Source organism: Siniperca chuatsi, linkage group LG5 (assembly GCF_020085105.1).
Source record: "Siniperca chuatsi isolate FFG_IHB_CAS linkage group LG5, ASM2008510v1, whole genome shotgun sequence".
Classification (NCBI taxonomy): domain Eukaryota; kingdom Metazoa; phylum Chordata; class Actinopteri; order Centrarchiformes; family Sinipercidae; genus Siniperca; species Siniperca chuatsi.
The window spans coordinates 9,030,792-9,042,458 of NC_058046.1; the positions used below are offsets into that span (position 1 = coordinate 9,030,792).

The following is an 11,667-nucleotide window of genomic DNA, read 5'->3' on the forward strand; positions in this document are numbered from 1 at the left end:
TTGGTTTATTTGCCCAGAACATTATCACAATTGCTGAGTTAGATTTTTAAGGTAAGGTTTCACATTGTATCACTTCCGTTCATCTATCTTATTACAGTGGAAAAACAACTGATGCATTTGCATCAAAGAGGGACTATCAGATCAATGCAAGTGTTTTAAACCACACTTTCCAAATGGAAAAGAGTTTAATTTTTTATATATATTATTATTTTGAGGGATTTTGCCTTTATTGGACAGTTTACTGCGTAGATATAGAGGAACTGTGGGGAAAGAGAGAGGGTATGACATGCAACAATGGTGCCTGGCAGGAATCATGCATAGCGGTTACTATGCATCTTAAAAACTAGGCCACCAGACGCCCCAGAAGAGTTTAACTCTAAAAATACTTCAAATAAATGTTGGAGTATTTCCCAGGACACTTGTAAAGATAATATCAGCTGAAAACTTCTTGTCTCAAAAATTTAAAACTTTAAACTTTTTAAACTTTACACAACTAAAACATTTGACAACCCTGCCAGTCCAGTGGATTTTGAAAAGGTTTCTGTAAGCCAAGATAGTGGATGTAATGTATCCATTAATTTTCTTCATATGAATATTTAAAATAAGCAAGGGATGGGGGCATGTATTGCACAAAAAGTAAAAGCTAACACTTAAATTCAGGTTAGTTCAGTCTCCCAAACTGATTACTGCTGTAATGCTTGGAATGTAGCCAACCTGTAGGCAGCGATCTCAATGTCCAGCGCCATCTTGACGTTCAGCAGGTCCTGGTATTCACGCAGGTGACGGGACATTTCTCCTTTGGTGCTGCGCAGGGCAGCCTCCAGCTGCTGAATGGTATCCTATACACACACACACAATCATATTATGAAATGCTAATAATTTTGTCATGCTCTTATGAATAGATAATGTGTCACCTTTGTCTTGTCACACTGAACAAGGAATGCATTCATTTAAAATATTAGTGATTCACAAAAGACGCTCCTCTAATTACATATCCCAGATTGTGTCCTTCATCATTGTCACCCATGCAGAGTGTCCTTAAGTTAAACTGATGAGTCTGATATCTCTGGCAGAATGCAAGACTATTGTAAATTCTGTGGTAAATAACCTCATTGTCAACTGTCTCTGTTATTAGCTTACGTTTAGCTTTATGAGACATATGGCTTGTATTATTAACTGTTTTTTGTATTGTTTTAACTGTTGCCTGATTTTTGTTTGTTTTGTCAGAAACTTTGTATGCTGCCATCTTGGCCAGGGCCCCCTAGCAAACAGGTTTCCAACCTCAATGAGACTTACCTGGTTAAATAAAGGTTAATTAAATCATAAAACAAAATTTAAAAAATAACAAAATCTTGCTACCCTGTGTCATTTACGTACCTGCATCTCTCCGATTTCATTGTTATGGCGATCCTCCATCTCGGCAATCTGCCTCTCCAGGGCCTCATTGTGGCCCCTGAGGGCCTCGATCTCCAGGGTGCGGGCCTGCACCTGCCTGCGGTACTCACTCAGCTCTTCCTTCGAGTGCTTGATGGAGTCCTGGTTGCGGGCAGCCGCCTCGGTCACGCTGGCAAACTTGGAGCGGTACCAATCCTCTGCCTGGGCCTGGTTCCTGGCCGACAGGTTCTCATACTGAGCCCGGATGTCCTTCAGGGCAGCAGTAAGGTCCGGTTTGCTCATGTCCATCTCCACTGACACCTGGACGTAGGAGAGAGAATAATGGAAAGGCACCGTATAGTATGAGTACTCATTATTTGTAGGTTATCTGTAAATATATGCGGTACTATTTAAAACTTTAGTAATCAATAATCCTCATATTTTCAAGGAATACACACTATATGTATGTGAGCATACATTTAGAAAACTGCATATTTGAAAAAAAAGCCTTTGATGATGTTGGAAATATTTTTCTGTGCTATAGTTAGACTGTATTTCTCCTGGTGACATGTACATATATGTATAAGGTGAGCAGTATGTTGATGAGCTGCTGCAGGACTGATGAATCGACTGCTGACTCAGGCTTCACTGTTGGAGAAAGCTGTGCTGTCAATAGCTTACATAGCAATAATATTCCCTGCAGGGAAGAGGAGAAACCCTGGAGAAATCTACCCAGCAAACCATCACTCAACTACATGACTTACTTAACACCACTTCACATTCAATTAATTGATTTATGCTCAAAGTTGCAGTGAAAATTGCTGCTGCCCTTATTCACTTTATGTATTTGCTTTGCATCTTTTTCGTTTGCTCCTTCTGCAACATGATGATCTCCAATACTGTTCCATACATAATAGCGCCATTAAAAACTCTGGCTACCTCGAGGAGCTTCTGTATTTGTACACAAATCGATATTATTGATTTTGTTTTTGAAATCAACAGCGTCCTCTGCTCGCGCGCGTGTACGCTCAGGGCAAGACATGCCAAAAGTTTTTTATCAAACTTTGACAGTATTTTCACTGTTGTGCTGCTGTTAAAACAATTTAGCTTGAAATGTAACGTCGCGCGAAAGCAATTGCTAGTGTACCTCACAGGGTTGGTCCTGCCTGCTGCCCCTTGGGACGACCACACCCTTGGATTATGCGCTATTTCTACGCATTTTTTCTCCCTCCCTCCCTCGCCCCTCTGCCCCCTTTCCTCGCCTCGCCTATTGAAAACATTGGCCATTATCCCCAAAATATTAGCTAGCTAATGGCGGGGCTGACAGTAGCCTACCCGAAGTTCATAATGACCTTGTTGCACAAAGCTTATTTATATTTGAAGAGACACCCCTGTAGCATGATACTCGCATAATATTCCCACAGAGAATACAGTTTTACGACATAGCCTACTTCGTACACATTGGCATCGACGACCGGTACCTACTTGCGAAAAAAGGCACACTCTTTCAGCCTAAACATCTTAAAGTTTGCACGGGGGCGTGACGAAGCGCGCGGGACGCTGCAGGGACGCTCGAGACCCCAGATTCATGAGAGGAGGAGGGAGGGACAGCGCATGGTGCTGAAACGGAACTGCAGCGCCATCAATTATCCAGTGCGCAGTGTTCAGTTTGAGGAGGACGCAGTATGTCGTGCATACAGAAAAACGGTTCAAGATTGCTATTATACTTTAAAAATGTAAAAAAAAAAAAAAAGATAGCAGGTTATTGAATTCCTGGACTATGCGGGAAACTTACTAATATAGAAACAGTAGCCTATATAAACAGTTGTAGTGGACCTGCGTAACCAATTTTGAATACTGCGTACTGCGTATTTGACTTTAAATACGTATTTATATTATTATCGGTGTATAGGTAATCTATCTGGTGATTCTATAATACTATTTACGGTATTATAGGGGTGTTAAAGTCTAGTGAAGCCATTACATGGAATAGCCTCCCATCAAGTTTGATACGGTCACTGTAAAGTCAGTCCACAAGCCTCGGTCCCTGTAACAATATTATAGTGATATGTTGGCTTATGGTAAAACATGTATGGATATGACTTTGAAAACTGAAGGCCATGAGGATTGAGGAATATTAGAGTGTTTGTGGCAGTGTGACATTGAAAACTATAGTGTTGACAATAAATCTGACAAGTGGACCAAAGTACCACCTGTCAGTGTATGGACCTACGGGTCATCAGAACACTCGGGATGAACTTGTGGCCTGAGGACGCCTGCAGCTCTGCGCTCCTCCAGAACTTTCCAGAGACTCCACTTTCTTCTCCAGCTCCAGGCGCGCCATGGTGGCGTCGTCCACGTCCTTCCGATAGCCCTTCAGGGTGTTCTCCGCCTCCCCGCGCAGCCTGGTCTCCTCCTCCAGCTTCTCCCTCACTCGCTCCAGCGTGTCGTTCATCTGCACGCAGTCGAGGTGCATCTGGCTCTTCTCGTGCGTCAGCTCTTCCACGCGCGCCCGCAGCTCGCGGATCTCCTGCTCGTACAGCTCGTGCAGGCGCGAGGGCTCGTTGTTGCGCTGCCGCAGCAGCGTGACCTCTGCCTCCAGGACTTTATTCTGCTGCTCCAGGTTGTGCACTTTCTCAATGAAGGACACGAACCGGTCATTGAGGCCCTGCAGCTGCTCCTTCTCGTTGGTGCGGATGATCTTGAGCTCGTTGGTGACCGCGGTGGACTGGGTCAGGTCCATCATGGAGTCCGGCATGGAGGAGTAGACGCGGCCGGGCGCCGCTGTCCTGCGGTAGGTAGTAGAGGACATCACGGAGGGGGAACCATAGGTGCGGTGGGTGTTGCGGTATCCCGCAGAGTGCAGGCGGGACGGGCTGCTGCTGCTGCCCAGACCCACGCGGCCGGACCGGGGGGCATCTCCGAAGATCTTCCGATAGGAGCTGCTGCTGTAAATGTCGCTGGAGTAACTCATGTTTCCTTTACCTTGACGGTGTCCGGTCCCACTGCTCTGTACGGGAGAGGGAGTGTGTGTGGAGTTCAGGAGTGTGTGAGGGTGAGTGTGTGAGAGCGAAAGTGAGATGCGAGTGATGTCTGGCCAGGACAGATGCTTTTATAGTGAAGGCGCCGGCGCATCATTTGACGCAGGGACAACAGAAGATGAGGGGAAACCTGCAAGCTTTTGCAGAAAGCCTCCACCCTCTGGGGAGACACGAATTCACTCATGCAGCTCCTCTTTTCTGCCTTGTAGCTCAGGCATCAACACACAGCAACTCTAAATGAAGCTCACGTTTTGTGTTTTGTTTAGGGCCTGTTTGACGTGAGAGCTTATACATCTATTGAACGTCACTTTTCATTGAGTTATTAACTCACGATTACCTTTCGTGTTCTGACTTGATGACATGCAAATATAATCCCATCATAACAAAATCACATGTGTAATCTCATTTTCCCGCTGCATTTATTCTCCCACTGGACTGTCTCATGTTACCCTAGTCCATACTGTCCACTGTCATTGCAGTTTTTCTTTGCTGTCCCAGCAGAATGGCAAATCGGATCGATGTGTGGAGCTGTGCGCCAGAGTGTGTTTTGGTGCTGCAGTCTGCATCCACCACCCTCCCCACCACCCCCGCCGACCTCCGCAATATAGGAATGCGGGATGAGACTCTGTCTCATCTACGGTCCTGGAAAGTGGAAACATCAGGGATGGATTGGTAAACTGTAAGTTAGCTATAACCGAGACCTCCTGTTGGTCATCATAATATTGCGTCACAAAAAAAGCATTCAATTATATAAAAGAGAACAATATTAAGTTTGGATATATGTTATTAATATTAAGTTAATAGTATGTTAGTTGATTTTTTTCCACGCATAAACACTGCAGTCCTCATCATAAGTCACCACAACCACCAAAAGCCTGTATTTTTGCTTTCCCCCCAAATAAACTCTATATAACTGTAAGTATACATGGCTGCCTTTAAATGTGTGTAAACCTGATTTCCCAGATTATCAGATCTGGGTGTGTTAACATTATATCCAAATGTATAAAATGCATCCAGTTTTCCTGAGCCAGAGTGAGCTACCACCACACAGTACTCAGTTTCTGTTGGTCAAAAGTCATGTCTGGCCTGTGTGGTGTTTATATCCTGCGCAGGGCTGTCGCTGGCCTTGGTCCTGATCCGGGCTGAAGCCAGGAGAAGGACCACGCCCCTGCAAAGGAGAGAACAGCCACCCACAGGACTGCAGCCTCACCACCTCCAAACACCACACAAGGCGCCCCCAGTGCTCCTGTTCACACTGCCAGTCTGGAAAACAGCCCAAACAATGAAACTATGCAACACAGCCACTGCCAAGTCATCCTAAATCACCTTAGGCGCCATGATGCTACTTTTATAATGGGAATGAATAGTAACAATATAATGCTTTTTTAGTGGAAAAGTGGAAGCTATTTTTCACTGAAAATAAAATAGTTTTCTTGATACCAGCAGTCACCTACTTTATTTGGCCTTAAGTCAACATAAATTGTTATGTGCAGAAAGAATTTGCTCAGCAACAACATATCCATAACGAATCACTAGATCTGTCTTAAATTCTTGTCTTTAAACACAGGATTTTTAAAATGTTCCTTCATCATGTGTGCAATTGCTTTTAGTGCAGATCAGCTTGTTTCTGGATTTCACATGTGTCTTACTGTATATGAAGAGTCATTTTAAGGTGGTCCAATCTCTAGATTCTTCTTTTATTCAAGACAAGTGATATTATATATATAATATTTTCATAGATAGATGACACTGGAAGGAGTCTTTTACATTACACATGTTAGCCACTAGGGGATGCTAAAGCATCGGCGGACATCACATGTACAGCAGACCTGAGCTGATGCTGAGCACGTGTAAACAAAAACCACATCCTCACTCTTATTACAGTACCTCTTTCATGTTGTAACTTCTTCATACTGAGATCACTGCCTTCACTTGCATATACACTCAGTTGCCAGTTTATTAGGTACACCTAGCTAAAACTAATGCAGTCTAATACAACAGTCCTGCAGTAAATCCTACCTTGATCAGGTTATCATGTTCATATCACTGAGGGCAGGCTAAACACAGAAACTCCTCTCTGTCAAATGCAATACAGTTCAACAGCCTCCAAAATGATCATATGGTTTAATAAACAGCTCTCTCATTCATGATGGGAGGATTTATTGCAGGACTGTTGTATTAGACTGCATTGGTTAAAGCTAGGTGTACCTGAAAAACTGGCAACTGAGTGTATAACTGTGCAAATGACTGTGGGTATAATGTGGACATATAATCATGCATTTAATCCTACCAGGCAGCGGCCTGCAGGTCTATAATAGAAGACTGTGATTTATTGGTCAGCCCCCAAGGTCACTCAACTAGTCACTTTCCAGGATGTAATGCTGCCGGGCATCACTGAAGGTATACAAACACACCACATAATGACAGCTAACTCCTCACAGCTCATGTTTCAGCTTCACAGAGGGGTCGAAAAACTCAGTGGACCACACACAAGATTACGGTTCAGTTCATCAAGACTGAGAAATCATTACTGAATACACATTTGTGTGTGTGTGTGTGTGTGACAGAGAGAGGGAGAGAGACTGTAGCATTTTACCTTGGCCAGTGACTCAGCAGGAAATGACAGGTAGCCAGAAATGTCTGATGTCCATCATTATGTGTCTTGCACAGCCTCCCCATGCCCCTTTATGGATCCCAAACAGCACAGTAACAGGACAGACACCACCTGTATTTAATTTATTCTACTGAAAGCATCACCCAGTAAAGTGATACATGCACTCAAATCCTCATTCACTGAGTCGACCGATGTATCCCATCAGCTGCAATGCAAAACTGCAGTACTATAAACTGACTTTCAGGTCAGTGTACAGGTGCAATAAGCAGCGCTTTTGCATCAATAAACAATTACCACATACTGAGACAACAGTGTAATGACTGTAAACAAACAAGACCACAGTTGGCAGCCTTGATCAGTCCCCGCATGGCCTTTTGCATGCAGACAGTGCCACTGGTTGGATTTCACAGTAAATATGATCTGGTGTTTTACAACAACAAAAAAAACAGGAAGGGGGCGCTGTTCCTCCAGCAGGAACAGAAAGAAGGCTTTCAGGGTTTGTAGCAATGGCAAATGGTGGAACAGGTGAAAGGTTGAAGGAAAAATTATCTCTAAAAAATATATCCGATTGAGTGTAAAGAGGAAAAAAAGACGACGTCATATAGAGCAATGCAAGGTAATAAACCTTTTTTTAACAGCAGACATTTTGACACGTCATTGTAAGAAATGCACAGGTTGATAATGTTGGCTGCATTCCATTTATTTCAGTCAGATTCGGGGCCCTTTTATTGTGCACACTGGTTCACTAGCATGGCTTACTGTGGCACTCAAATGGAACAGAGCCATCATTAAAGTTATTCATTACACCGGTGAAAAAGCCCTATAGCAAGTAGCAATACCATTGTTAATGGAAATAAGAGTAAACCTTTAATACACAATGCTACAGTATTTGCCCTGGCATAAGATAGTGATATCCAGTCATTTCAATTCTGGTCACATTTGTCCAGAGTTATTATGTAAGGGGAGCACAACTCATTTTACAACCATATTTGAGATCTTAAAAGGATAATTCGACATTCTGGGAAATATACTTTTTTGCTTTCTTGCCAAGAGGAGAGAAAATTGATTCCACTGTCATATCTGTCTGTTAAATATGAAGCTACAACCACCAAAAAGACACATAACCCTTATGTCCCAAAATGTCAAAGCATTACTTTAAAATACTATAAATAGCATCAGGCAGGGAGTGAAAGACATACAAAGTCCCTCACTCTGCATGCTGTAATACCATGTGCTGAGGGTGAGGAAAGAATATTGTTTATTTACACTGCCCCCCCACCTCCCCCGGTGGGATTCAAACATAGTGACCCTCCCTCCACCAGCCTGCTACGCTAACATTTCTCTGTCTGCTGTCCCAGCCACACAGCCACACTACCCTCACTGTGGTTTCATCTAATGGACTTGTAAACACTGTAAACACTGTTCCACAGGGTGGCTAGTACACTTAAGCTGTTCAACTGCAGCACAACAACCAGAATTATTCTGAAATAGGTTTAAAACAATATATAGTGTCATTGAATAATAGATATGGCTCAGTCAATGTGGTCCACCTCTGTTCATGTAGTTTGATTGATTACATATTTATTGCATTCAGTACTGCCAGGGCCACCTGAGTGCTTATTAATGCTATGATGATGGATTAAAGATGTTATTTGACCACATGTACTGTATATTTTATCATTGAGTGGCATTATTTTCTTTACATATATAATGGCATCTAATAACTCAGAAATTCCCAGATCTCCATGGAGGCCCTGACACAAAACACTCTCCAGCAGCCCTGCTCCTTTGAAACTCTTTTCCCTTCGGTGCTTTGATTTGCCAGGTGTTACTCACAAGCACCAAGCGATTGTTTCTGTGAAGAGCTTTCCTATATGTCACGTACAGGCCACTCAGCTCCCTTGCTTTTGTTCTGCCTTGGATGCACTGATCTTGTCTGATGTGCACTCTTCACTGAGGTCCCCCGGGACCACCCCCTCCCCCCCCTCTGCCTGCACGCAGAAGATCTCCTCCATCTGTTTGCATATACACACACACAAGCAAAGCACATGTATACACACACACTCAAATCTCCATCTCTTGATCTGAGCTAGCTGTGATGGAGGATGATCAGGTAAGGCTGTTGGCACTCAGCCACTTCCTGCACTGACGTTATGATCAGACATAGAGCTGTACTGTGTCAGGCTGCGGCAGGATTTCTGTTCAGGTGATGAAATCCAGTGGGGCTCAGATAAATTCATTCACTTTGGATGAATGTGGATATGTAAAGCGATATGTGCCATCTACTATTCATTGATCTCTTTCCAGAGAGACACTGTGGCCCACCTTCAAAATGATGGATGATACAGTTTGACTGATTACATATTTATTGTATAATAGATTACATAAGTTTGATTGTCACACAAATCTGTTTAACTGTAATTCAGACCAATAAAACTTTAGAAGACAGTCATGTGATGATCCAGAGCTACAAGAGCCATTCAGACATTTTGAAAACACAGATATAACTAATAACAATGTTAACTGCTACATTGCATCGCAGTAATCGCTGGAGCTGACACATTGTCAGTGCTAGCATCAGTGCTCTAATGCGAGCAAGATTTAGGTTAGCAGGATTCATTTAAACAACAAAATAACTTCTACTGTACGAGATGAACTGAGGAGTTTTTACACCTGCATACATAGAATATTTTCTAAAATTGCTCTTGTTTTTTTTGCACATACTTGTAATATATATTGTAAATAATTTCTATTGCACAATCTTGGACTGTCAATGGCAATGCAGCATTTCACTACACATTGTACTTCTATAATGATGTCTGTGACAAATAAAGTTTGACTTGGATTTGATTTGAAATCAGTAGGAATCATTGGTCACAAGAAACGTACATCATTTTTCAGACATTTTGACCTGTCAAAAACACAGGTGTAACTAATAACATTAATGATGGCTCAGTTCCATTAAATGTACCAGTAAGCCATAACAGTGAGCCAGCATGCACAATACTAAAACCCTGGTACTGGCTTACCTAAATGGAATGCAGTCATCATTAATGTTATTGGTTCCACCTGTGCGTTTCCTGCTATGACATGTCAAAGTGTCTTAGGTGGAGAAGGTACTATGAACTATGAACCACAGGTGACCATGAAACAAAAACAATGATCAAATTAAACAATAAGACAGCCAGTGATTACCATTACTACTAAATACCATCCCACTTCTAACTGTGCTTAATCATCATCATACAACCCTATGAGTGTGGGGAGAGTCGGGGGGGAGGGAGTCATTATGTGCTCTCCATTGGTGACTTGATGCCTATAAGTGATTGAATCGTTATGTACTCATTCAATTGTTCCCCAGGGCTTGGTGATGTGTGTTTCCATGGCACATGACATTTGTTTGATTGTGATGCTTTGGTCTGTGTGTTGCCTGCGTCTTTGCATGTCTATAATAGTGTGTGTGTGTGTGTGTGAGAGAGAGAGAGAGAGAGAGAGAGAGAGAGAGAGAGAGAGTTTGTGGATGTGTAATTGCATGATTGGTCGGGACAGTCCTGGGATGCGAGGGTCAAAGTAAGCTGGCTGTGCAGGTCCCAGATAAACTGCTGGATTTGACTAATGAGGATGACGGACAAGCGAGGATGTGTAGAGGTGGGTCAGTAGGCACTTACTTACACAACTCTGTCAATAACATTTCTACACACACACACACACACCAGCAGGTAGGTTATGTCAATACACTCAGCTGGAGCGTGTTGTGCTTGGCTCAGGCTAAACTGCAATGCAGTGTCTGTCTCCTGTTTCATGTGCAGATTAAATGTAAGGTGTGTCTTTTGGTGGATACTTTAGATAGATAATATCAACTCATTTGTAAGATGAGTCACAGTGGCCTTGAGTCTGCGGTAAAGGACATCCAGTCATCACATCAATGGAAATCATCCCTGAGTGTCCAGACTGTGCACACATACCACAGTCAGGCATATCACTCCATTGTGCTGAGCCTCTCTCGAGCCTTTCCTTGACAGCGCTGACCCTGCTGTACCTCCCCCACAGCATAGCGGACTCATTCTCATGACCTCAACGCTGTACTGGAACACAGCTAGGACACACAGCTCTGCTTTCATCAATGCTTAACACAAGGCCACTATCTATTGTATTATATCATACATGATTATAGGATATTTGTTGATATCGTTCAAATGCAAAGAGGTCTAGTTTTGTACTGATGTAGAGGATCTTAACTGGAACATTGAGTGTTAAGTGATTACATTTTTTTTCTAAAAAGAAAAATGTACTCATGTCTATTCATGCATACTAGAAGGTTGTGTAAATCTATAGACAGTCATTCCCAACATTTTTGGCCTGTGAACCTTTTTGGCCTTTAAAATGAGGCAAGGTCTAATTGCAACCCATTGCCAATAGTTCTTTATGTCTATGTGTCAATTAAAAAGTAAAAGTAATGATTTTTCAAGGCCTAGGGCCTGTCGCACCAGCTGTTCAGAAGTTCAGACTTAGCCTAGTTATTAAAACTTCTAACTAGTTCTTATGCAGAGATTTGTTGTTACTAAGTATTTACACAGTAACTCCCAAGTGTTGCGCAGCTAACTGAATTAACTGATTAATTTAACGTTAGCTTGCTAA

At 42.7% G+C, this 11,667-nt stretch overlaps 1 protein-coding gene and 1 long non-coding RNA gene across 2 annotated transcripts in view; one reads left to right on the forward strand and one right to left on the reverse strand.

Annotated features, from left to right (window-relative positions):
- zgc:65851 (uncharacterized protein LOC321113 homolog) overlaps positions 1 to 4,492 on the reverse strand; it is a 6,704-nt gene extending 2,212 nt beyond the window's left edge. The window contains exons 1-3 of the mRNA XM_044196606.1: positions 3,623 to 4,492; positions 1,378 to 1,695; positions 715 to 839 (exon numbers count right to left, since the gene is read on the reverse strand). Coding sequence (XP_044052541.1) covers positions 715 to 839; positions 1,378 to 1,695; positions 3,623 to 4,348 — 1,169 coding nt within the window. The 5' untranslated portion in view covers positions 4,349 to 4,492. The remainder of the gene's footprint in view (positions 1 to 714; positions 840 to 1,377; positions 1,696 to 3,622) is intronic.
- A 178-nt stretch (positions 4,493 to 4,670) lies between these two features.
- LOC122876362 lies at positions 4,671 to 5,852 on the forward strand. Its single transcript, XR_006378067.1, has 2 exons — positions 4,671 to 5,094; positions 5,528 to 5,852. It is a non-coding gene; the product is annotated as an uncharacterized LOC122876362 (long non-coding RNA).
- The last annotated feature ends 5,815 nt before the right edge of the window (positions 5,853 to 11,667 follow it).